Genomic DNA, 27,963 nt, shown 5'->3' on the forward strand with positions numbered 1-27,963 from the left:
AGTTGATAAATATGTAGCAACGGGGAGATAGGTATACATAAAATGTCGTAAAATAAGTGCAAACTGAGAAATTCAATTTCGAAGTTGCAGAAGGCTCTTTGTACATTTATGAAGATACATAGTGTACTGAAGGTTTTTTCAATCATAGTTATGGAAAGTTCCTTTCTAATCAAATAGAATAATGAAAATTCAAATTTTATTTTGTCAATATAAAGTGTAAACAGTGACATTAGGTGCGGAATAAAATGGTCCCCGCAGTTTTTCGCAATCCCTATTGGAAGATTCCTTATAATTGGTATTAAATTTTCATATTTGTGCTTGGAGAAAAATTTAATGTTTTTATGAATGGAAAATTGCCCAAAAATAATAGTACGGCAGAGAAATGGTCTTCGGTATCGTTTTATTACGTTTCATTCAGATTTTCTCACCACAGAATCCGTCGATCGATTTCCAATAAAAGTAACTCAGAAACAGTGAGAAAAGAGGATATAAGGGGGATAGAAGATATAGCCGTTTCTATTGTACACGAGGGACTACTTTCTTCCTTCGTGCTTCCTATGCTTCCTGTTTTAAGAAAAACATGGGTGAGGTGTTATGCGTTATCCCGTAACACCGTTCGTACCAACCGTTAGTGAACTGAGTTTTGTATAACATTCAGCACTCTGAGAATTGCAAAATATATTTCATATAATAAAATTTATAGAATTCTTATTTCGGTTCTGATTTCTGAATACAATGTCAAAGTTTTGAGTCGAATTCAAATTAATTGGACTAGTTTCTTCGTTTTGTATCAACCTTAGTTAATTTATTTACGAGAGATAAAACAATGTGTTATACTTCTAACATTAATTATCGTGTTTACTTTTCTCAAATATTAAATTAATTAATTCTCATATACTAAATTAGCATTGACTTTTAATGACATGCAAAGTTTATAGCATTGTAATTTTATTTCTTGTTCTTCCGTAACTATGTTTATAAATGGATTGTAGTTTTTAAATGTATCTATAAATTCGGATATTGTTTATATACTGCGACTATAAAGACGCATATTCGCGCCTGGAAACGTGATTAATTAACATACTAGAACGTCGCAGCAGTAAGTATACGGAAAGCGATTTCTTCCACGTATTCACGAGAAATTGATTCCCACAATCAAGCCAGTTTCTGGCCCTCCGTAGGATAATCAATGCTTCGTCTGACATAATGACTTCGATCACGAAAATGAATACGATCTCTGTACTAATGTAGTCCCTTGAGATTCGATATACCAAATGGACACGCGAATTTCTCGAAGCAGATCGTTAATGTTTAATAACCGAATTTTGGTCGGCTTCCCAGACACGTGTGCGTGTCAGAGACCATACAGTGTGCTTGTTAACAAACGAGCCTTCCTCATTATTATGGTCATTTACGAGATGTCTTTCCTGAATGGACAATTTAGACGAGCTCAAATTATGTCTATTAAGTACTCACATTTCTGTTTTGTCATTCGAAGCCTATATTTCTTTTTAGTAATAAGCGTTCTGTCTCTGGGAAGTTCATTTCAAAGTAATGTTGAGTAATGTGGCCCACTAGTGAGCATTACTTGATTCAATCTTCTAAACAATTAGTCTGCTGGACGTTCATAATAATACCTGTGCGTCAGTAATGCATGAATACAGTATCGGAAAATAAAATCAACAGGTGTTTGTAAGTGCCGGAAGAACAATTCTATTTTTAAAACTTTGTACAATTAAGGCTGCGCCGAAAGGAAGTCTGTGTCCATCCATATTCAAATACCTCGATTATTGCGTACCTTCGAACCATATCCTTCGTGGGTTACGTGACAACTTTGTTAATCGATCGATTATTTGGAGACGTCATGATAAATCATGAGTCTGCGCGACGATTAATAAGCATTCTGTGTTGCCACACATTTAAACTATACAACCAGACTTTAACGCGTCTTCTCGACTTAATATGACAGCCATTTTACCAGCCACATAACTTTATGGTCGCTCGATTACTTTTCCGATGCGAGCTCAACGATTCGAGAAGAATTCGAGACATTTATTCCAGCCGACCGCGTTTAAATAATCTGAATTTATTATGGTGATCGAGAACTGATACGGAACTTCGACGTGAAACTCAAGTAGACAGGCTATTGGGGGGAAATTTTCACATCATGGTTTCAATGAGCTTCCCCTACGATTTTTGTTCATGATCCTTTCCAGTTGATTTCGTTTATCTACCTACCATTATGGATCGTTTTTTGTATGAATTCAATTTCACCAGGTTTGGAGTAAGATTTTCAAGATTAATTAATGGTTTCGTCGACGACAAATACCCTACAGTTTTTTGTCTTTGTATATATTTATTCGATGATAGAAAAGACGCGGATTTTTAGTATTTTCTTACGAGAAGAGACTTTTTGTTCTCCTTCCCAGGTTGTGTAATATATTGCAGAAATTAATAACCGTAGACATTATTCTTATCAGACAAGCTGACGTGAATTTAGTGTGACCATAAATCTTCTGAAACTTGAGTGAAATTGTCATTCGTTAAAAATTGTTTACTTGCAGCATAATAATTCGATTGTTTTTTTATAAACAGAATGAAACGGAAACCAATCGAATTTAACAAGAAAAAGAAAAGTGTCAATTGTATTCAAAGAAACTTTCATTACCAGTTTAATTGGCGCGAATTGGATTGATTAAGATTAACTACAGATATCGGTTGTGCACGTGCTTTCTATTTCGTCTATTCTCGTCGTCTTCTTTTTCTCTTGTTGCTGTTGTTAGGTTACTTCACTTGAGGTGAACGAAGTTTTTCATAAAATATTCAACTGTTTATCCCATCGAGCTGTAGGTAGTTGGTTAATAATTTTTACTTATCTCTTATGTTATTTGTTACAAATATTGACTCAAGAATTGCGTTCTGTAAAGTAGGTATAAGTGCCAATTTTCGTTACATGCCAGAAAGGTGAAAAAAGGATGTTATAATAAAACTTACTAGAAAATAAAATTTTGTGATTATAAGGGAGAATGTTAGGTTTTGGAGGATATTTTGAATCTAAGGATGTTCATGATTTTAGTACTTTCGGACAAACATTCTATTAAAAGTATGACTCTCCACTTTTATCCTTCGTATCAATCTCTCTACGGAAACTAAAAGTTACAATAGTACATTATATTAATAATATATCATCCGTAAATATTTATCAAACGGAGGGCAATATGAGCTACAGTCAGTCCGATTTATTATTTGTCAGATCTCTCCTCAAAGGTATGGATTACCTACATTAGCGCTCATAATTATTTATCTATCCAAATTAGGTTCACTGTATTAAAAAATGTGTCAAATTTCTCAAAAAATCTTGTTCCCTTCACAATAAAGCCCATAAGGCAGACATAATTCGTTATAATTTACTGAACATTTTCAAAGTAAAATGCAAACTGAATACGAAAAAACCTTTCTTCGATGGGAGGGCGAATAGTTATGATCGGTAGTGTGTGTCTTCACCCATATCAAACAACATATTATATTGTCCCATCAGTTATGCGATTCTTTCGTTACATACGTTAAAATAAACAGTTTTCCGTCAATAATTAATTAATTGTACACGTCCAACATTCGAGCCAAGTCTCCACTAGCACCATCGATTATCAGAAACACCAGAATACGGATTATTGGAGCACAGTACGAATGGAAAAAGATGATACTGTTTCATCTATTTTATTGACATATCAAATATTAGATCTCCCAAATCGAATTACCAGAAAAACCGTTTATCAGAATTGATTCTCTCCCTACCAGTTCAAACAATCCAAGTTCTATCATAATCCATAAAATATCCAACAACTTGTAGCTCCCCAGCGTTCGTCATCGAATCCCCTGGTTCCCAGTTCCAAATTTCCTGAATAATCTCCATGCTACGAGATGCATTTAAAACTCGGCTCTCGAAGGAGCCTCATAACTTATGGAACAATCAAACACAGTCAAACCAAACAACCGGTCAGACAGCAAAGAGGGGGGTCACAGGGGACACACGAAACGTTACCAAGGGAATCAGGCAAACAGTAAAAACATAATCACACACACACACAATTTCCTTCTGTTCCATTTACCTGCACGAAGTGCTGCACACTCTCCAACAGCATGCCGTACATTGTTCCTCTCTGTTTTCACGGTGTCGTTTCACCGAGTCAAGTGCGCATTCATCGAAACACGTACCGTGCCCGGAATCGGGAAAAATCGGTTCCTCGCGACGTTACCGACGCTGTTCGTACCAGGAATCGTATGAAATCGGTGTCCCGGCGACGTTACCGACACGGTCCGTCCCCGAAATCGAGAAAAATCGGTGTTTCGCGGGTGTTACTGCGGTGTTTCGTCGCGGGACGTATCGCATCGTCGCGTCGCGGCCGGCTGGTCGTGTCGCTTCGATGTTTTCGAGTCAAGTGTTTCGCGCCATTGTGCCGGCGTGCGTCGCGTGACGTCGTTTCGACGGCTTCTGCGTCCCTTCGCCGTGTTCAGAAGAGGAAGAGGACGGACACGCACGTGGCCACGTACACATACACCGTTCCAACTCGACGACCCGCTGAAGTTTGAGTTTCTCGGCTGCGTCGCGAGGGTTAACTCCCGTGGCTGGTGAAATAGGGTGGCTTTCGATGCCGCCCGCGGCGGACACACTCTGCGCAGGCCCCGGCCCGCTTGTCCGAGACTTTTTAACACCTAATTGGGTTCCGTGTACGTACACGGCGCGGCAAAACTGCCCGTTTACTCGGGGGAAACTTCGACGACGGTATTGTCGCCGGGTTTGATTAAAAGCGGGCGGGAGAACTCTGCGTCTTTTCTACACTTTGCGAGAGTGGGTGTATGTTTCAATGGGAACGCTTGTGTTCCGTGTTAGGTGGGTCGAAATTAGAGATTGTGGTTTCGAACGTGTGTTCACCCGTTAACTGCATTATAGTTACAGTTTATATGTAAACAGAATGAAACGGAAACTAATCAAATTTAACAAGAAAAAGAAAAGTGTGAATGGCATTCAAAGAAAGTTTCATTACAGGTTTAATTGGCGCGAATTCGATTGATTTACCGAAACTATAGTGGACGCCTATTTTAGTACTTTTGGAACAATATTCGGAATATTTACGTTCGGAAGTTTTACGTACACATACGTTTTCAGTACGTGTCGTTATTAGTACAGGGGTACATGTGTACTACTCCACGTACATTTAAATACACGTGTATGTAGTTACCGGTGCCTTAATGCATCCTTATTTTAATTCCTGTAATTTTTACAACATTGATATGAATTTATAGATCGATATTATTATTCGAAGAAAACTTTTTTCTTTTTCACACAATTTATATGATAGCTTATGAAAAAGAGGACTTAAAATTGATTAAATATAGTGATGTAAACCCTGCTTCTTGTGAAGAAATTTTGTTACCGCAGAGATATGCTATAAGTTCAAAATTACGCGTGATAATGTGTGTCACAAACAAGAGGTACAATTGGTCGTGGAAGATATACTGTTATCTCTGCTACATATACGTGCCAGCGTTCTTAACGTGTGTATGCGTATATTGCGTACACGTTCGTAGAAACACGCGAGGCATTATAATGCGTTGTCGAAGGATACAATTCATCAGGAGGGCTCTTTCTTCACTCTACTTCGCCTGGATAGTTAATTATTCACTAATTATCATTTAATTACTAATAATATATATACGAGAATATAATTCTTTCAGAACTAAGTATGATACCGAAATTATTTGATAAAAATTAGTGAAGACCCTTTAATTAGACTACGATGAATTGGTTCATGTGCTCGATATTGACGGATTACAGATAACAGGTGAAGGCCATTGCATTTATTATAAATTATGTTTGACGCGAGTCTTAATTTACATGCTACGTAATGGACCGCCATCGTCTTTGAAAGATGTTGAACGTGCGCTTGGGTATTTAACTGATATGACTGATATTTTTATCAAACCATGTTTGAATGTATAATATAGATTATTACTGGTATTAGTACGAATTCAAATAATTATATACTCCTTTCATGTTGTTTGGGTAGATTGTGTGTATTACGAAATAAGATTAGCGGATTAAGCACGGTCTGCAGATTGGTTTTTATTGTAGATAATAAGAGTTTTAAGGTTGATTCAAGACGATTGGGCAGGAAGCAAAAACGCATTTGTTTACTTCATGCAGGTGTGGTAATTTATTTTTTGGGACCATATAAATGGTTATTATAATGCACAGATGAGCACAGCTATTGTTTAGATAAACAATTTCGGATGGATAATGAAAGTTAAGGAACTACTGATTTGTTTTGAAAACCACTCTAAAATGTTCAATCCTTATGTGTTGTGGTTAAAATAAAACGAACTTTTTTCCATGGAATATAATCTATCCTTTTCTGAAGAAACATTTTTCAACACGATTTCAGACATAGCATACTTGGTTCGTTTTTATTTCAACCATAATACATAATAATTGAAAACTTTAGGGTGGTTTTATAGTTATGTCACTTAGTGTATGTCACTTAGTGTATATAAATGTATCGTATATTTAATAGTATTTGCCTCTTATGGAAAAAAAATATATAAAAGATTAGAACTTATCTAGATAACACATAACGCCTTGAAGACGCTCATATGACGGCTATTTTATGTCTGAGACGCGTTTAAGCCGTCTTCAAGGCGTCATGTGCTATCTGGGTAACAACTCCCATATCTAAACAAAGGATTTCAAGAACTTAGAAATTAGTAGTGTTCATCTCAAACAAAACACAAGGAACAATCAGGTTCCCATTTACAGACATTACATACCAGAGGGCAACGATGTCAAAGCACGAGCATCGTCTAACGGCCTCTAAAGGTGGAACATCCTATAACCCTTAAACCCATGAGTCTGCGTTTAAACGAAGTACGCCCTATATCTATTTCCCGTTTCATTCCCATTGTCTTCGACGTGCAACGTTCCACGAGCGTCTACTTCAGTAGCGCAACTCACAGACGCAAACGGCACGCATCTCTGACGCTTATAGAAAATTCCGTCTCAAAACCGCCTAGAAGAAACATAACACAACCGCCATACTCGTGTGTCGTTATGCAAATCAAATGACAGTCGGTATTTCCCATCTACACGAGAGAAATTCCGTGGGTCCGTTCAATGTTCCTTTCCATGGGATTTACAGGCGCACAATCGCCGCGGACGAGTCGTAATTTCCGTTACATAGCTATACATATAACGTCGGGCGTACGCGGCGATCACGCACGGCGTTGAACGCAGGCAGCACACTCCGGCGTCGGTAAGTGCGCGCGCGATACCGTGTATAGTGAAAACGTAAACATGGCCGCGGAGAGTAGCGAAGGTTTGCCGATATCTCCGTCCGAGAAATCGTTGTCAGGTAGCTTGGTGTCCGAGGAAAATGAGAAAACCGTGTCGCGATCGCCGTCGACGTACTCGATACGGGAGGACAAGTGGCCGGACCTGGTCGTCTCGAGGCCTAGGAAACTGGACGTCTGGTGGTTGCCGAGACGTGAGTACATAGGCCGATAGGTGCATGCCTACGAACCGTTTTCGGCGCGCTTTTCAAACGGGGTCCACGCGCGATTGTTTTTCGCGTTTATTAAGGCTACCCTGCGAATCGTGTATGCGCGCACAGTGTTGATTCTAGTTTTCGTTTTGTCGAGAAAACGCCTACGTGCCGTTCGTGTCATCGGTGGCAATGTTACGAACGGTTTTACGGCGACATCGTGCAGTCGGGTTGTTTACCTACGTTGCAGAAGATTATTGAACGATTACTGGGGGCTTCAGCCGGATATGAATTGAAATGATAAATGCCGTGTTCGATTTAATAAACCGTAATCGGTTCTGGAGAATTGTGCGATATTCGTAGATCGTTTAATACTAATTATGGAAATGGAAAGACGTTGCTTTTTGTGGAAGAACGATTGTTTAATACTTTGAGGACCGGCGCTCTCTGTGCGTGGCTTAAGGCTATGTCGCTCTGAGAATAAACGATTGAAGATTTAATGAAGTAACAGCAACAATATTTGGGAATTTTTGTAGATGAACATTTGGAGGAAAAGTGTACTAATTTCGTAATTCAATAGTTTTTTAAGGTGTTTCTTTTACGCTGAGATGCAAATTTGTGTTTCTAGTGTTTAAGGTATTAATTTAATTGTATTTCTAAAATTGCATTTGAATGCAAGTGATAAAACCAGAATTTTACAGAATGCAGCTATCACTTGTAATTTCGTAGGAAAAAATAATTCTATATTTTATATTTATATGAAATATTAACTGTATACTAAGACGATCATAATGAGTGCATAAAATTATGTACATAATATAAATTCGTTGTGCATGTACACTCCTGATCTATCGTTCTCTATATTACCGACATTGTTGGATCATCACAAGATGGCAGCACGCACCAGTCACCGCCTAGAGCGGGAATATTGATTAACGTAGGTGGAGGTATGGTCGACGGTTAGAGAATCAATATTACTTTTCGCCGGCGAGCTCGCCATTTTCGAGGTGATATTTTTCGTGAACGAACGACGCACAGAACCACGCGAGTTTTTTCGTCCGTGTGATCAAAGTCTGTAATGTCTCCGTGATTGGAATCCGAACGATGATACGTCGGGTAACGATGTAGTATCAGTCAATCGCGAAACGTTTTTCTCCGCTTAAGCCAGCCTTTCTTTTCGTCGCTTCTACCGCAGTGTCTATATTATCAATTCCTACGCACACGGATTAATGCTTCGACGGTTCACCAACGTCCGCATCGAGTAACACTCCACGATACCAACCGCTTGTGAAGGAATCATCATAAGTGCTTCGAAGCGATCTAATAACGGACAACAAGTAAAACGAGCCTGAAACATCAGTACACAATAGCTGAGTTATTGACGCGATCAACGTTCCATCAGCTGATCAACGTTGTTTAAAATAGACCGTAGGATATAAACGTTATCGTGACTTGGGGAAGAAAGGACAAAGAGCACTCGATAGAAGGCCAATTGACTTCCTGACCAGTAGTTCAGGAGAAAAAGGAGAAGGATAAACTATCCCATTATCAACAAAATATCAATTGTTCTTAAAAGAAAGGTTGAGATATCAAGGATTTTCTGCAAATATCACTGTATTATAGTGAGCTTATCGGTGTGGTCAATAGTACAGAATAAGCTTAGTAACCCCAGAGTAGAAGAGCTTCTGTGACGGATCAAGGGATTGTGATTATTACACACGGTCTTCTATGCGGCAAGAATCCCAAAACGGTTTCAGGATTAGGCCACCGGGCGACCACGGTGGTGTGCATCACGGCGGTATCATGCTTGAGGACGACATGGCTGGCGCTCAAGACACGATATACCTGTGCAATTTCCGGGTGTCGGTAGACGGCGAGTGGCTGTGCCTGAAAGAGCTTCAGGATGTCGAGTTCTCGTTGCAGGACTCGATGCAACGGTCACCGTCGCCCCCGCTCGCGCTCAGTGGTATAAATCATCATCATCATCATCACCATCATCATCATCATCACCACCGTCAGCAACAGCTTCCCGAACAGCGAGAGCTTCGCGATATAATGCCTCCAAGCCCGCCACCATTGCAGCACGTCTCCAGCTTGTGTCTGTACTCGATGTTCTTGCACTACTCGCTTCATTCTTACTTTCCACGACATCTCTCGCGGGACTTGGGCTGAAGCTTCGCACTAATCCGTTCGCGGTCTGATCGGCCTATTCTCGTTCTTGATTGTGTCATAGCTATCGATCCGATGCATCTCGAGGATTTCATTGACTTTTATTTTGTTGATAGTCGTCAGTTTTGGATAACAGTTGAATCTACGGGGAAAAGATAAAGATAATAGGTCAGTTTTGTTTGGACACTTTCAAGTTTAGAGATACCTTCTTTATTAAGGGTTCAATTGTACTTGGTTTATTTGGGTAACCCAGTTGGACTAACCTCGAATACCGAAAAGTCATTTCTATCAATGTAGATGAAGGATTGATAGTTTCTGTTGTTAATTGTTAATTGGCGAGCGTTATTTAATTATTTTTCTCCTAATTTCATTACTGTGATGACTCAGGTTACTTCATAAGCTACAGAAGTATTCTTCGTGAATTTACCATCTATCGAAATTACAATTTATTTCGCTCATTAACAGTGAAATTAATTTCCTCGTAGACAATTACTCTATACTCTGTTCGATGCTATTTTTCACTCTGAATCAATGTATCTTTCTAAAACTTCGTTCTCAAAATCTAAACACTCGAATCTGTCTTTTCTGTTTAATTATCGGACTGTTTCTGTTCCTTATTAGCACGGCCTTTCCGTTTCAATAATTTTACGTTGCGCTTCGTCAATATTCGCATTCACACGTGATCATCCTCATAATACCGGGAAGACCGATTTGTCCTGCAAATATTACCAACGAGGAATGAGAACGATAATAGGAAAAGAAAAAACACTACAGGTGTAACGCATAAAAAAGAAAAACAGACGTTTCATTTCTCTTGGTCCTCGAATGGGAAAAAGAACCTATTGTGTTTTGCAGCACGGGATCCGGTCATCATCGAGAGGAGTAATCTCGTTAATATCTCGAAGCTGATCGTCAAGGAGCTGATCGAAACGTCATTGAAATACAGTCGAATGCTCGACTCCGATCACATGCCCTTGCAACATTTCTTCATCGTCCTCGAGCACGTGCTTAGACACGGTTTGCGGCCAAAGAAGGTAAACCTTCAGACTATCCGCACGGTGATTTTCAATTGCTCAAGGGAACGGCACTAACCCGCCTTCGGTTTCAGGGTCTCCTCGGACCCAAGAAGGAGCTCTGGGATATACTTCAGCTAGTTGAGAAGTATTGTCCCGAAGCACAGGACATTACGTCCAGTATTCGTGATCTACCTACTGTTAGGTATAACATAATTTTATTCTTCCTCTCCAAATCCGATGTGTAGCATGATATGGAAGTTTTGAATGTTTCAATGTTACATGGTCTCTAATATGATCAGACGATGAATGGTGTGGATTTATAAATTTTTCATCAATTTTTGTAGATCGTTTCGAACAAGGTTGAATAGGAATATACTGGGTGTCTGGTTACGTATGCAAAAATTTTACGAACTACCAATTTTATTTTATAGACATGTAATCAAAATAAATTACCGGTAAACAAACAGCTCTTTTTTATACATTGAGACTGCTGTCTAAAATATACTGAATATATACAAAATTTATTCACAAAACAAAATTCTTTCTATTCAGGTCATTTGAAGGCCGAGTTTTAGTGCATTTCTGTGTCTTACTTGACGTGAATTGTGGCACAATATCAGGCAGAAAAATATATTTGATCGATTATCGTAAAAATAAAGGAATAATTCAAATAGTCACAGTAAATGGAACATTCTACACAGGATTGTAACTGAAGTAGATGGTGAAATTTTGAGAGTACACTCCATGTTCTTCCTATTTGAATTACGAAGATTTTACTTACAACAGACCTTGACGAGCCATCAGTAGAATTACGAGTCCCGAAAACAAAAGTCACTCATCGTTCGTAAAACCATAGCTTTCAAGATCCACTTTCGATCCATAAATCATCCACTGGTTGCAATAGAATGAGTGTCCCCAAGATTGTCGCGTTCCCATAACATTTTCAACGAAAAGTGTTCAGACGGTCGACAGGACGAAGTTACATGGTTGATCGCGTTGACATTTTCCAGGACCGCTATGGGTAGGGCGCGAGCGTGGTTACGCATGGCGTTGATGCAAAAAAAATTAGCGGATTATCTGAAAGTTCTGATCGATCACAAGGAGGATATATTGTCCGAGTACTTCGAGCCGGACGCATTGATGATGAGCGAAGAGGCGATCGTTATAATAGGTCTGCTGGTGGGTCTGAACGTGATCGACTGCAATTTCTGTGTGAAGGTCAGTTGGATCCTTCCAGTTTATCGCTAGGACGTCGATCCTCGAGCGAATCCGTTGGCTAAGAACCGATTGGAAACTTGTGTTGCGTACAGGAAGAAGATCTGGACTGCCAACAGGGCGTGATCGATTTCTCGCTGTATCTTCGCAACAGCAATCACATACCTGGCGAATCACCGGATGACGAGGTCGAGAACGACAACATGACCACGGTTCTCGACCAGAAGAACTACATCGAGGAATTGAACCGTCATCTAAAGTAATATTTTCTTTTCTGTCCACGGAGGACCACGGAAATAGTCGAATGGGTAGGGTCAGAACTACAGTTTACGTCGATTTCAGTGCAACCGTGACGAATCTACAAACAAAAGTGGAATCACTGACGACGACGAACGCTCTGATGAAGGAGGATCTTTCGATCGCTAAGAATAACATATTGTATCTTCACGAGGAGAACAAACAGCTGAAGAAAGAATTGGGCATCGAGGTGAAAGACACGAATGAGGTACGAGTTTCGGTGCTTAGGGGGATTCCGCGCGATGATCGAGATTCCCGACGTGTTTTTCGTTCCAGAACGGAAAAACGCCTATTAAGATCACCGAGACCACGCAGGAGATCGAGGAACTGAGAAGTCGACTGGAGAGTGAAAAGAAACAGCGACAGGACGTGGAAAAGGAATTGGAATTGCAGGTGGATAATCAACTTAATACGGTGCTCCGCGGATTAGTGGACATTTTATACATCGGATTACGAGTTTCTCTTCTTTATCCTATTTCAGAAATTGAATTATTGTATAGGTAATCCACGTATAACACAATTCCTCAAAATTCCCGTGTAATGCGAATTTGTGTTTTACGAAACGAAGACCTATCTACATATGTACATCCACGAGCAAACTCGGCTTCCACTAGGAGAAAAAGTGACGTAGGATAAGGGCCTCCTACCATTTGGTAAATTTATTTCAAGTACTGAAATAAATGTTAAAATGCATGGTAATTTGGCATAAATTTCAGAAACTTCCGAATTCAAATAGTAGAAGGCCTTTTCCCTCGTGGGTGTACATACAGAAAGTGGGGATTGTGTTCTAAAAATTAACAAAACTAAATTATTCCACACAATAATCGTGTTAGAGCGGAACCGTGTTATTCAAGGGTTTTCCCAATCCTCTAACAGTGTAAAGGTGCGTATCCACTTGTTGCGTATCCCTAATATCGTATCACCGTTGCGTATCATTGTATCGTATCGTTTTTTCATACGCAATGATGCAATACTTTCCCGTCCACATTGATACACAACGGTGATACGATACGAGGTACGCAACAGTGGATACGCACCTTTAGAGCGAAACCGTGTTATGGGAATGCCGTGTTATACGGGCTTTGCCAGTACAATTATTTGCCGAAATTTCGATCGTGTTTCAAAAAATTATTTTAATGTTCGATGGTAAATATCATCATTAAAAAAATCGAGTGTTTCCTGTACAACCAGTTAAATATCACGGATAAAATTATTAAGTTTTTTTTCTACAAATACCAGTGCAGATCTGCCTTCGAGTTAGAAATAGTGGAGCACCGTACAAAGTTGACAATATGTAACAACACAGTTCAGTGTCTGACGAACGAAATTTCCCCCCGAAACAGATCAGCATGAAATCGGAAATGGAAGTCGCCATGAAACTGCTGGAGAAAGACATCCACGAGAAACAGGACACGATCGTGTCGTTGCGGCAACAGCTCGACGATATTAAACTGATTAACTTGGAGATGTACAAAAAGCTACAGGTGATGTCTAATACTCCTATTCGTCAATTAATCGTAACGTGGTATGCTTCACTCTAAATCGATAACAATCGTTTCTCCGAACGTTCGGTATCAAAATCATTCCCCATGTTCGTAATTAAATAAACATTCAAAAACAAAATATGTTCCGAGCAAATCGATCGTCAATCATACCCTCGTTGCGATTAAAATCTCTTCATTGCACGATTCATACATTCTCACCCGTTGCACCACGAAGAAAACGTTTCCATATTCTCCCGTCTCCTACCAATTAACTTGGGCCCATATTCACAGATTTTACCCTCGATTAGCGAATCTTTTATTCCTTAGCGTTGTTCCCTACGACGCCAGGGGGCGCTCGCAGTAGGTTCTTGAAAAATTCCTTGTTTCTGGACGTGTTTCCGTTATAGGAGTGTGAGCACGAATTAACGCAGAAAGGGGAGATGGTGAGCCGTCTCCACGAGAGGACCAATCAGATCGGGAAGATTCTCCATAACCTCGAGAAGTACAACCACCTGAAGATGGACGGGGACTGTATTCGTAGCCCGACCACGCCCGGTGGTGTCGCTAAATCGTTTCTTAACCGAACCAGTCCCACGTCGCCGCGAGGCTGCCAGTCGGTAGTCCCCGATCAGCATCATTTGTCCTTTAGTCAGCAACGATTCGCTAATATCAAACCGAAATCCGTCGTCGGTCGACCCGCTAACAATCATCAGCCATCGAATAACAGTCAACAGGCCCCTAACAATCGACAGGATCCCCCTAACAATAGTGAACGAAAGAAAGCCGACGGCCAAGACGCTACTAACGATCACGGATCGTCGAAGCCCGACAAGAGTAAATGCAACGGCGAGGTTCCTGCGGCCGCGCAATCGTCGACCCAGGAACCGTCGAATGTGTAAAACAGTTTTTCTTTTTTCGCCTTTCGAGGACGGTTTTTATACTGTACACGTTGAAACCTTCGTTTAATAATCCTGACTAACGCCCTGTAAGCGACTGTTTTTTTTTTCCTTCTTTTATACATGGATGTGCTTCTGAAATGTCCAACGACATTCTTCGGCAGGTAGTTGACGATTCTGTATATAATTTTGTAAAATATCACTTTAGATTTTGCTCGATATTCCGCTTGGGTGTTCGTGGGTATCGTTTGTTAGCGCTTAGTCGTAGTCGAATGATTAACACGTTGAATATGCCGATTTTCGTACCGTGAAAGTGAAATCGCTTCGCCATGCACGGGGTGGATGAGAATAAAAGTGTTTGTATAGAATTACTGAATTTGAACTGTGTTGTCATACTTCGTGCAGTTACTTTACCTTTCTATATTAATAGTATCGAAAAGCATAGAAATATTAGAGGTTGCTTGATTGAAAGTGTTTTCATTAGTGTTGACAGTGTTGGTCATTGAAGGCCATCGACGGCAGTCAACGTGTTAATGAATTAATCTTCGTTGAATTGAGATACCGATGGAATTTATCGAAATTCAAATATAATGAGCCTAAAAAATGGTGGCAGTATCGACGATGCTCAGATATGGCGGTGTTCTTGGACCTTCCAGAAGCATCGTACGCCTGACACTAAACGAGTATATCAAGTAACTAAATTACATTTTAGAATTCTCTCATGGTACTTCGTATATCCGAAAACGTGTAGAAAATTTCCAGAAATCAATTTAAAATGTATATGACGGTTTGATTATTACGAACGATTCACGCATCAGTACGCTTCTAATAAAGTCTCCGTCGAGACGCTCTATATAAAATTAGCTGTGCTCTGTTATTGCATAATTGCGCTGTTAATGAAATTGCTATTATATATTAAACTATCGAAGACAATAACGTCAGTAGAAGTTTTTACTATATTACGCTCTTCGTAAGGTTCAGTTGCTAAGCATTTTGACCCTCATTAATATCTGATTACGTTCATTAATCCTGTATATACAGCTCTTTGAGTAATTTATTCTATTTACAAAGGTAATATTAATTACCGAGTCATTCCAGCGACAATCATTCTCTACTGTATTACGAAATTAAATGGATCATAGACATGCTGTTGAGTAGAGTGCGCAAGTTTGTTGTAAATTTGAATTTCTGTCGATTAATTTTTGTCCAACGAGAGTTAAAAATAATATAAATTCCAACGAGATTAAAAGTAACGTAAGATATTTAAGGAACACATTAAAGTCTCTATTTTACAGCATTTCATTGGTTCTTAGAAAATAAAATGGCCGATTTAACTTTATCTTCCGTGTTTTCTGTAACTCTTAAACCAATAAATGATATTTACAAATGAAACAGTGACGTTAAGAGCAGAACTCCTGATTTAGTGCTGCATCATGAAAAAGGTAGATCTATCCATTCGGTTGTCAAAGTTTTAATTAATTATTAGTCAATTAATTCTTTAAAGAAGGTATAAAAGATCATTGAACTTTATATACTTTGTAATTATAGTAATAGTAACAATACTTAATAGTGATAGAGGCACTAGAGTCCATAAGACAGGTTTAAATGGCCATTATTTCTCAATTTTCATCAAATCCGTAATCTGTTCACGAGAAATGCAAGAGAGAATGATGCTTGCTGATGTGTGATGTATTCTTCCTAAAGTTCAATTATATAAATTCATCTTGCACGCCTTTACGACTGATTTAACCCCCCGACACAATTTCTGACGTCGCTTCAAATCCTTTACATGGGCCGTTCTACACCGAACACCAAACTGAGTCGTATATCGTATGTACATGTATATGATATTTCTACGAATTGTGCGATTTCAGGGTTAGTTTGAGAAACGAAACGGTTCTTTTTCATTTTTCACTGAAACGGAATTTATTTCAGGAGTGCGAAGGCTCGCTTAAGCATAAGACAGAACTGATCACTAAATTGGAGGCTAAGACGCTATCGATGACTGAGACCATCCAAAAAATGGATGAGAAGTATGTTTATTTGTCTTTCATTAGTGTTAGTTATATCATAAGTACGACCGACACGTTGGTCCTTAGGTCATATTCGAAGCGATCGTTGCATTATTAATTGAATACTGCATCTTACATAATTATTCTGTACAGTTCTCGCTTGATTTCGTAACCGTATCATTTCATCATCGTTGTTAAACCTCTGATCGTTGCATCAGAATCATCACGCAAAGAACAAAAGGACTTCGGTGTACCCAAAAGCATCGATTCTGTCCAAATTTCATAGCCTCGAGGAATCAAAAGTAGCAAAGCAAAAATTGCGTTCATTTGTTAAGAATTTAACATTTAATGTTCCTTACTGAAGGGACAGCTCTATTTTCAAAAAAATTAACAACAAATACGTTTTTGGGTCGATGAAGTCCTCGGATCACCACTTCCTCAGAACCCAATCGAAAAGAAAGCAATCTTTCAATTTCTTCAGTTTCTGCCCCCCCAGGGAATATAGCCGCGCGTAAAACAGAAGAAAAAGAATTAACACCAAAAAATCTATTCGTTATCGTACTTTAGCATTTACGTACAAAACATAGTCGTTGTGATAAGAAAATTTTTCTATTAGCCCTCACCGACCGACGAACTTTTCCTGCGTCGACACCGAAAAAACGATAAGAAAAAAAAGACAAAAACAATTAACATACTCGCCAGACGGGGCCGTATCTAGCGGCGATTTATTTTTTAACGTAGGCGTCGCGAACGCGATTGGGTCCTTAGCGTAGTCGTAGCGACACAGTTCCGTGCTAGGAACACGCACTAAGAAACAGATCGAGTTATCGTTAACGGAGATGTTGGTAAACCTTCACTGAATCGCTACACACAGTTACGTCTATTTAGAAATATTAATGTTACCAGAGTTCTCCCACGCGGTTCACCGCGATAATTCGTAGATTTTTACCTCGTCGAACAAACTAGTCGGTGGAATGAAACGTGTATTCCGTGGCAAAACGCAGAAATCTTCGATCGGAATTTATTTTCGTTGCTCGGGCGTGAAATATATATATATATATATATATATATCTTCGCGTTAATTGTATATGTCAATTATGGGATGCCATTGGCGGCGTCTAAGCCGATCACGACGAGGATTCATGATCCACGTACACACACACAGTTACTGTATTTAAGGAGCTGACTTGCGATCATGTTCAACCATTCACGCCATTATGCCGAGATTTTTTTGTACGTTTCTTTCGACGTCGTTTTTACAAGTTATATACAATCGATGGTTGTCGTTTTCTTTTTTCTTTGTTGCTCCTAATTGTTATGTTTTAACGCTTGTACGGCACCGGCCATTCATGTTCACAACAGCAGACTTTACAGTGCCATACGAGTGTAATTTATATTCTCCCTTTATAAATATAAAATTATGTATAAGCATCGAGCAGTGGTCGTTATAATGCACCGATACACTACGTGTGCTTGTACCAATGCATCGGAAATAAATTTATGACAGAAGAATCGATTGCATTTGATTATCCCTTGGATCATCGTCGTTCGGCCCTATGGGTGGCGTTTTAGCTGCGTTCGGAGACTGAGCTGAGTCGCGTAAAAGTGGAATATTCTGTTAGCGTCAGACGCCTGTCTTTGCGTCTGAATTGCTACTGACGCAGACCTTACACGTTGAAAACAATGGAATGCGGAATTAGAAACAGATATACAGACTTTTCTTGATTATCGTCTGGCTTGTTCTACACGATTATTGTCCAGGCGTTAGCCCCACAACTGGGGAGGGGGTGGAACTTTTTAAGTGCATACTTTGTTGCACCTCTTCTTGCCGAGGCTCGGGTTTCAGGCCAAAAATAAATTTACGAGGGTCTGAAGCATTTCTCCCTATTCGATTATTGTCCTGGCGCGGACCCGAGTTTTGGACGATAATCGAGTGGAGTCTGTAGGCCAAACTTCGTTTAAATGGTTTTTCTGCTGTACAGAATTATACGTCTTTTGGAGGATTTATTTCTGTAGGAATCTGTAACAAGTTAAAGAAGTTATATTTATTAGATTTTTTTTGTATTTATCTATGATATATATTTTGTGTAGTACCTATAGAATCTTCAAATTGTCATTTGAACCCTTTTGGTACGACGGAGTCGGCCGCCAGTTTGCTTCCGCTGTGTACGGAACTGTCGAGTCGTGAGACTATACATATATTGCCGCGAACAGTGAAACGTCTGCTCAATTCATGCTTGTAATTAATTAAACTAACTAAGTGTAAGTAAATTCGGAACTAATGCGAAATTTTGACGGATGATTGTGGTTACCTTTAGTACACAGCGGGCGCTCAACGTGGGGTTAACAGTCACCCTCGGCGACGAAAGAGTTGAACACAGACGTGCGTCTGACGTTGAAAGGAAGTTCCACCGTTATGCCACATTTCCACTTGTGATATGGATAGATTTTGTCCTTTTTACCTGAGACATAACAAGTGACCAAGAAATTTTTTGTCGTTTCTAGATCTTGTCATTGTCAAACTCGAGTAATTGGCAGTAGGGAAATTAATTATTTAATATTTTGGAAAAGTGACCTCAGTATGATTGCTTATTTTATGAATTCAAATTGAGCATCAGCAACTAACTGAACCATCCCCAAAGATTCCTCAGATAATGGCACCTTCGGACTATAATCTTTTCTTGGCAATAGATAACCATTTACGAAATCGGCGATTCTAACATCGAAAAAACTTTGAAAGGGAGTTAAAGCAGTTTTTTATACCAGAGAGGAAAACTTTTATAAGAAAGGAATAGACAGGTTGTTAAATCGTTGGGAAAAGTTAATAGAAGTCAAAGGTGATTATTTTTTTAAAGTATTGTTTGATCCACCTTGTGTACCATTTTTATCTCTATTGATTAAAACAATAGTTTGTAAAAAAAGGAACTTTGATCAGATTAACGATACCTATATTTTATTTTTACTGAATTAATGATTATGTTTTACTCAACAATGAGTGCAAAAGATACTTCTAAAAGAATTACTAACTGGTACATCAATATTATAATTTGTAGATCTGCACAATTAGAAGCACAACAAATAAATTATTAAACTAAGAACAAATAAAATTCATGTATTACAATTCCTGGTTAACATACCTTTTTGCTTCTTAAAAGAACATTTTTGATTTTCTACGAGTTCTACCTGATGTAAGATAAAAAAACACAGAATAAACAACTTCGAAGGCTATATAAAAAGCACTAGTAATAAACGAAGTACAAATCATCATATTATTATTATTCTGTCCACCTTTCATAGAAAGACTAGCAAATCAAAGTGTGAACGTAGCTTTAGATAACTCAGCTCGGTTTCCGTCTGCAATCCTCACGCGACCCGAGACAAACACATTTTTTTCTCTCCCAATTCTCGTCGAATAACCGTACGAATCCCTTAATTTTTCGTGATCTTAATCCACATTGAAATTTTACCACGGAAATCGTGCTATTCCGTCGTCTCCCCGTCTCGTGGTGGTTCTCGTGAAATACCGAACTTATGATAATGCGCAAGGTAAGTCGGTGGGGTCTTCCGTCGCGTTAATCGTCGGGATTATGGGTTCAAGGAAAAATAAACGAGCGGCCGAAGATCGGGGGATCTCGTCCGAATTCACCGTAGGATATCCCGGGTAGCCGTCGGAGCCATTATAAAAACATCCCGGCCCGTTTCTTCGGCTGGATAATGATATTCGGTCATGAATAATCATGGGGAAAGACTTCCGGGCCGGGACTTCGTCCCGAGTTACAGATCTTCCCCTGTACCCCACGTAACTTCCTTCCGTTGCGAGAGGCTTAATATTTCTGCGAACTCAAGCAGAAAAACTGCAGCCACGGCGCGGGGGGTGTGGGAACCACCGAGGCGAATTTGTTTAAACGGATGACCCGCCACCGTCCGTTGAATTAGTTAAACGAATTTCGGCCGAACATCCGGTTTATGTTTGAATTGTTTACCATGATAGCGCCCGTTTCGTTCTTCGGCGACAGTAATTATAACGAGCTTCATTATGTTATCACGTATGAACGTTGCTATTAGAAGTTAATGGGGTCGTTCAATGGAATATATTGTCATCAAGTGATCGCAAGACAGTGCCTTAAGTATCATTTCGAAATTCGTGATTAATATTGAAACGCGATTAACGTTCGATGCAGGAGAAATGTCGCGTGTACCTATGTATACAGTAAATCCTCGATGAGTGTCCGAAAGCTCCTCGGTACTGGCAAGGAGGGCTGCCCAGGTCTAACGTTGATTTTTTAAGGAGGTTAGGAGAGCGATAGAGCTTGGAATTTCGAAGCCAATGATATTTGTTTCAACCGCATGTAGCTGTTAGTTTTTGAAATATTTAATATTCAATATCGGGGAGCATTCGAACACTCATCGAGGATTTACTGTAATTGATTGTACTCGATAATTCGTGTAAATTCAGCATCGTTACGGAAGGCAGAAACATTTCGTCGGGTTCTAATTCATAAATACTCTTCTCATCTATTCTTTTTCATTCTATTAGACTGCGGAGGTTTATGCAAATTCGCATTTTTATAGCGTACTTTATAAAAGCACGGATTAAACATTGACACTTACCGAACGAATTGATCTTTTACATGTTTATGTTTTGTTCCGTCGTTCAATCGTGCATCGTTTTAAATGCAGAAAGTCCGCAATCTATGAACTCTATAAATTCCTATTCGTTCTACTTTCTCAGCCTCCTGTGCTGAATTATTACGCAACGATCTCGTTATACCCGAACATTCATTTTTCATCTGCATTTTTCAATCAAGCGTCTGTCGTATGCGTTTCCCCCTTCTGTGAAATCGCCACGAAAAAGCAATTCGGTCACGGTTAAGGTGAGATCACGGTTACCGAATTATTTTTCGGGTGAACGCACCGAGAATCGTACACCGTGTACCATTGTTCACGAGGGTTAAGTACCAGCGATTTCGCTTAATCAGGTGCAAGGAAATGGACGGCGTGAGATCTGGAGCGGAGGAAAGGGTGAAGATTTTGGGAGCGGAGGCGGCCCAGAGGGAGGCGAAAGCGACCGGGGTCGAGAGGGAATTGCGACTCGAACGTGAATGGAGGACCTCCTTGCAGGAAGCATCGATTTCGAGCGCGGAGAAGATCTCTCAATTACATCAGGAGATTGATCAGTTGCGGCGGGTGTCCGAGGTAGGTCGAACCCCGGATAAATGTGCATACGAGATGCCTTCGGAGAGGAACGCCCGGATCCGATCTCGAAAACGGCTATTTCACCCATATTGAGGAGTTTATTCCTTTTTCCTTTATCCGTCGAACTGCGTATCGCCAGGCGGAGCTCAATCCTATCATTAAACTGAAGCAGTTTATGCAATCCGATTTAATTGAAATTTCGGATGTTTTGAAATTGCGGAATCATTTAGAGTGAAGGTACCTTATATCGTCTAGCAAAAGTTACATCGGTGTCAATGGAATAATAATTGATATTTTTGCAGGTGATATGTATAAAAACTATTAAAGTAAGTGAAGAATTGAAACCTACACATTTTTAATTGGTACTCAAACAATGTAAGACATGCGAAGTTTTACCTTTTTAGCCAATGGCCGATAAATTTTAGTGTCTGCTTTGCGATATATGTATAATGAGTGGCGATATTAGGTAGTTTCACCCTATATCACCTTCTTATCCTTGAGCCATTCGGAGACGCTAATCGGTTACAATTTGGAATTAATTAAAAAATTGTTGTTCATTCATAGATTCAGTCAACTACAAATAATACAAGTGATTGTATTAAATCTTCTTAGAGTCATATTTCATTGAATCTAATTTAGTCGCATAAAATCTACTTTCTACTATATGTTTGCCAATTTTTTATATGTGACATTAGAAGACTAAATTGAACTGTTTTTAGTACGCAGTAACTACAGTATTTCGTTTTGATCTTTCGATAACCAGACCTGGGAAAATTTGATTTGAAATAAAAATAAGAAATAACTAATAATAAATTATTTTTAATATTAATTTTTATTAATTTATTTGTGTATTTCCAATTTGGCAAAACAAATAATGCTCAAAATAATGTGCAACAAAAGGATTTTATTTTATGAAATCTTTACAGCAATTTGCTTTAAGCAGAACCCACTTTTTAAAAAGCTTTTTCCTCAGAGATTTTGTTTGGGTTCATCTAATATTATCGCTAAAGAAAATAATCGTTGCACTGGCACTGGTATAGAATGTCAATAAACCAAACTCAGACCTAGTGATCTGATATAATTTCGAAGAATAATTTCACAAACTATTTCTAAGAATTATTTCAAATGATGGGAAAATAAAATAACATGCTTTTTGAAATAATATTTCATATAATGTTATTTCAGACGTGATCACAGGCATGGAAATAATTATGAAATAAAATAACATGTTATTTAAAATAATATTTTAAACAACATCATTTCAGAACTGCCCAGGTCTGTCGATAACGAAGCAAGGAATGTTCTGTTCTGGAAAATAATGAAAACGTTAAATTATGTCTATAATACGTCAACGTATTTCTGGATTTAGACTCTCGCATCTGGTAGTCGAGCGCCATGTGGTCGAAATGGCAAGAATCATTGAAGCTCTGAATACAGTTCCCCTGACGTTATGCTTGGAATTCACAGTCTAATATCGTCTAATTAACCCTAGAATTTAGACACAGAATTACATGAACGTTTAGTGCACAACATCCAAGTAAAGCGTCACAATTCTATGAAGACAGGGTCGTAATCATGATCAATTGAATAGAGCGTCTGTTCCATAGTTTCCGAATTGAAATTAAAGCAGCAGGTTTCCGTGAAATGACGATGTTCTTCATCATCAAATATTAAAGATAGTTTTAAAAAGATATACCGTTCACAATAATTATAGGAATTCTGGAAATTGCTCTGATAATTCTTCTTTTACATGGCAGAAAGGTCGAAAATTTGAACATCACGAGTCATGAGTTTGACGCAACATTTTGATCCCAAAAGGTATTTCACAGTTTGATTATCCACCGTATTCGTTTAATTCGGCTACATCAAACGAAATCCTCTGATCCAAATTGGAAACGAAGACAAATAAACGACAATTTAAAATCATTTTGACATTCACAGGGTTTCGACGACTACTATCTCTGCCATCTTGAAAAAGAGTTACTAGAGCTATTTCCATTGTTTGTATAATTATTATAAACAATACATCATTTCAGAATGAAACTATTTTCAATAATTGCTGATAAAAAGCACAAATATCATACGAAAACTTACCGTTTGAACTTCATTTCGTAAACTCTCGGTACAAACCGCGTACAATTGCCAACTTTGTCGTGGCTCTAACAGAACAAGGACTACGTTAATTTCATGTCACATAACCAAACAACATGAATTCCCTACAAAATTACGAAGAACACTTGCAACAAGGAAATCGTTCCCACACAACACAATCCATTCGAACAAGTCTCTTCCTACAGCTCCAAAGAATCCCCAGTAGCAAGTTTGCACCGAGGGCAAAAGGTAACGCGTCTCCCTCAGCAACAAACATTCATCCCCCTTGAACATCGATTTTCCTCCACCGAAGAGGGACAGCCCTTTCACACCCACCACCCCACCCGCGAACTTTATCAATCTCGCCAAAGTTTCGTAGCAACTCGGAAAATCGGATCCGCTCGCTAATTGTCGCTGCATCGCGATTCGTAATCGTCCCTGGGGTCTAAGTACATATACTCCCGATAACAATTAGTATCGAAGTGCCAGCGGAAGAAGGGTCGGTTACTTCGGGACGCAAAGTTCCCAGGTGTGTAATTCCCTGGACCTGACACCCAGCCTCTATCCCCTATTGGTTTCTGCTCTCAGAAATACCTGGCGCTGCAGGAGGAACACTACGCGCTGAAGGAGATCTGCACCGAGCAGGAACGAACTCTGGAGGAACTTGGCGGACAATTGAGCACTGCGAAATTGGCGGCCGTCGAATTACGGGAGGCCGCTGACAACGCTCAGCAGCAGCAACGGCTAGAGGGTGCGGCAGCAACGACGACCTGGGCGAACGATCGGCTGGTCACCCATTGCAAAAGCTGCAACCGTGAGTTCAACATCACTCGTCGTAAGGTAATCAAACTTTTTAATTGCCCCCACGCTATGTCCGTCAGCCAACCAGCCATTCCCTCCACCCTCCACCCTTTCGTCCAGGTGCCCACGGTCCGGCGACTCGGCTGAAAGCCACGGCGTGGTGCGTTTAATCGTTCAATTATCCTTGCCGCCCTCGAAATTACTGGTTCCACGGTCCAGATTTCTCCTGTCCGGCCATATATGGAGGGTGGGATCTTGTACGGGAACTAGGCTGACCTGATGCGCCCATGGAACTACCGCCGACGGCGTTACCAAAGGTTTTATCGTGTCTGTGGGTTACGCCCGGTCTCGGACCCGTCCGACCAATCCGCCCTACGTAGATCGGAATCGCGTGCGCCTAGCACAGGGGCAGCTTTGATGCACGACAGTTCTGTTATTAGAGATAACCCGGTGTATCGCCCTGTTTAAGGCTTGCAATTACAACCGGCTAACCCCTGTTTCTCGTTTGTTCGTGAGGCCCTACTTGCCTGGCTAATTGAAAAGATCCATCGTGAAATGGGGGGATATGGTGGGGATTGTTGATTAGGCCTTATCGCGTACTTGAGACTTCCTGGGATACCTTAATGATGAGTCGGTGTGTTTACGTTTCTTGTGGATCTTGAGGGTACCTTACCCTCTGTAGTGGACTCTCGCGGCACTAGCGTAGCTTTGACGGTTGGCTGATGGTGCTTGAGTCCATTTTATCTGGGTTTTCAAAGAATTGTTAGCTCATGGGAAGTATTGGGTTGTTAAGTATCAAACTTGACAATTGTCAGAATGTAAGTTTTGACATTTATTACCTCTCTGTTGGCGCCAAATTTCAGTAGAAGGTTAGGTTAGTTTGAAAGATATCAAGTGTCTTTATTCTTACCATATCTGCGCTCTTTATAAGTCATTTGTTTGTTAAAATATACTTATTAGGTTTATCGTTGACCCAGTTTTGTAGAACTATGGAAAAGTCGAAAATTTCTGTTGTTTATGAGTATGAGTTTCGTCGTGGAATTACACCGTCATTATCAACGCTGTGGTTGATGAAGGATCCACTACTTAAACCACGGCGAGCAATTGGTACAGAAGATTCAGAAATGGGAATTTTGAACCTCATCAATGAGTCACGTGGGAGACGAGAGTCGAAGGTGGATAATGTTTACCTGGCAGCCGTAGTAGAGTCTGATTCATCTTAAAATATGTGTAAAGTGGTATCGATATTCAATATCTTCATACCCACCATATTGGCTCATTTGAGTAATAATTAAGAAACTACTCAATATTTAAAGTAGAATGTCTTTTACATTTTTATCCTTGTAGATAATTATCATCATTTCCATATGTAATAAAAAAACATTGTTTTATTCAATAAATTGGCTCATTTGGGTAATAATTAAAAAACTACTAAATATAAAGCAGTATTTTACAATTATATTCTTAAAGATAATTATCATCATTTCCATATATAATAAAAAAATATTGTTTTATTCAATATTCAACATTAAGAAACTATATTATTATTATTTTAGAGACGTATTATTCCAAAATATTCCAACAATTTGCCTTAGATTTAAAAACATTACCTTTGACCAGGATTTCGTTGAAACGGCGTGTTGATTTGTCAAGGGTTTATTTGAAACTAAGATTTACGGTTTTGTGTTCTGCGTATCGAACCAATGTAATCTCTATAATGATTACAAACCATAGATTCATAAAAAATTTCCTTAACAAAAACATTGAATATCCCCATTACTTATTTAACGTCGTTCATAAAACACTTTCAAGATTGTTCGTAAAACGATCGAACGATGTATTTTGAAAGTTTCGACGCCGCAATTACCAGGCACGGGATCCGCGTTATTTAAAAGTACACTCACGCGTGGCCACCGCGTCGAAGTAGCCAGGAAATTTAAGTGTCGAGAAGCAAAACGATGTCTTTACAGCACCAAGATCCATCGGTGTGTATGTATGTGCCTGATCGTGGGAGGGCAAGAAAAGTTGCGGAAAGCTTCGTTTTTTTTTCTTCTTCTTCTATTTCGTTCGCGCCCGTTGAACAACGCTCCGGCACGATATAAGCACTTAAAGTATTCAGCCAGATCAGATCGTTTCGAGGTGCAGTTGCGTGCATCGATAAGGAAAGGCGGCAAGACCGAGTGTATTCGTGCATTCGTCATACGGATATATTCCGCGGGGAAAATTTATGTTCACCGGGGCCTTATCGAAATTTCATGGACGTGCACGATAGACACGATTTACTGGAGCTTCTTGACGCCGCGCTAATGGCACTCCTAGGCCCTTCTCGCCTTCATAAACGTAGGAAAAGAGTCGATTTGTTACGCGCGATTCGTTGCTCACCCCCCCTAACCCCCACCCAACTTTACTCCATCATGGAACCGCGCGCGAGGAAAGTTGCAGGGGGTTGGGATCGATTCGATTACCATTTGAAAACGTTCAATCAGGCTGCTGATAATCACTTGAAGCTTTCCACGTAGAGAGGAAAAGTATTTTTCGACAGAGGGACAAACGAGCAATTTCCATTTAGTGTTAACCCTTCGGGGATGAGAATCTTTTTCTTTTTTTTCAATATCGTAGATATTTTTGATTACGTGTTGGGGACTAAAACAGTTACAATGGAGGAAAATGTGCATTGTTCTTTATTGCTTACTTCGCTTAATAAGGGAATTATATAATAATAATTGGAAAGGAATATGTTGTGCTGTTTAATTGGTGGTATTTACTCGCAGAGTTAATTTATAGGGGTTTGTTATGGATAATGGGTTGCACCGTGTGTTATTAAAATCAGTGGATAATGTTTTATTACTGCATATGGCGTCGCGGATATCATTATAGATTCATTGGTGATTTTGGAATTTTGTTACAAATTGGATGATTGATAGATTCGTGAAAAACGGTTTTTTTAATTTATGTTTGTGAACAGTTGTGTATTCCAAGAATGTGTAAACATTGTAATAAGCATTAATTTTTTTTTATGATTGTGAGTGTATTAAGTGATCAGTGATTCATAATGAAATTTGTTATTTCGGCTGCAAACGGGACAAAGCCGTGAAATTTCATTCTTCGAGGGGAATAAAAGCCAACGAATTCGTTCAAGTTTCGTTCATAATTGAGAAAATTAGTTGCAATATTATTTCCACGTTAATAACTTATTCATTCGATTTAATTTCAATTATTATTAAAATATTACCATGATATATCTGTCATTA

The 27,963-nt window shown here is 39.4% G+C and overlaps 2 protein-coding genes across 2 annotated transcripts in view; one reads left to right on the forward strand and one right to left on the reverse strand.

Annotated features, from left to right (window-relative positions):
• LOC107187465 overlaps nt 1-4,151 on the reverse strand; it is a 39,804-nt gene extending 35,653 nt beyond the window's left edge. Inside the window, exon 1 of the mRNA XM_015575569.1 lies at nt 4,110-4,151. Coding sequence (XP_015431055.1) covers nt 4,110-4,151 — 42 coding nt within the window. The remainder of the gene's footprint in view (nt 1-4,109) is intronic.
• A 4,942-nt stretch (nt 4,152-9,093) lies between these two features.
• The window catches only part of LOC107187500 (RUN and FYVE domain-containing protein 2-like), a 34,812-nt gene continuing 15,942 nt past the window's right edge, over nt 9,094-27,963 (forward strand). The window contains exons 1-11 of the mRNA XM_015575616.1: nt 9,094-9,633; nt 10,560-10,738; nt 10,813-10,922; nt 11,731-11,938; nt 12,031-12,194; nt 12,278-12,440; nt 12,509-12,625; nt 13,576-13,716; nt 16,548-16,645; nt 21,604-21,820; nt 24,500-24,751. Coding sequence (XP_015431102.1) covers nt 9,264-9,633; nt 10,560-10,738; nt 10,813-10,922; nt 11,731-11,938; nt 12,031-12,194; nt 12,278-12,440; nt 12,509-12,625; nt 13,576-13,716; nt 16,548-16,645; nt 21,604-21,820; nt 24,500-24,751 — 2,019 coding nt within the window. The 5' untranslated portion in view covers nt 9,094-9,263. The remainder of the gene's footprint in view (nt 9,634-10,559; nt 10,739-10,812; nt 10,923-11,730; nt 11,939-12,030; nt 12,195-12,277; nt 12,441-12,508; nt 12,626-13,575; nt 13,717-16,547; nt 16,646-21,603; nt 21,821-24,499; nt 24,752-27,963) is intronic.

The sequence above is a fragment of the Dufourea novaeangliae genome, unplaced genomic scaffold (genome assembly GCF_001272555.1).
Source record: "Dufourea novaeangliae isolate 0120121106 unplaced genomic scaffold, ASM127255v1 scaffold89, whole genome shotgun sequence".
Classification (NCBI taxonomy): domain Eukaryota; kingdom Metazoa; phylum Arthropoda; class Insecta; order Hymenoptera; family Halictidae; genus Dufourea; species Dufourea novaeangliae.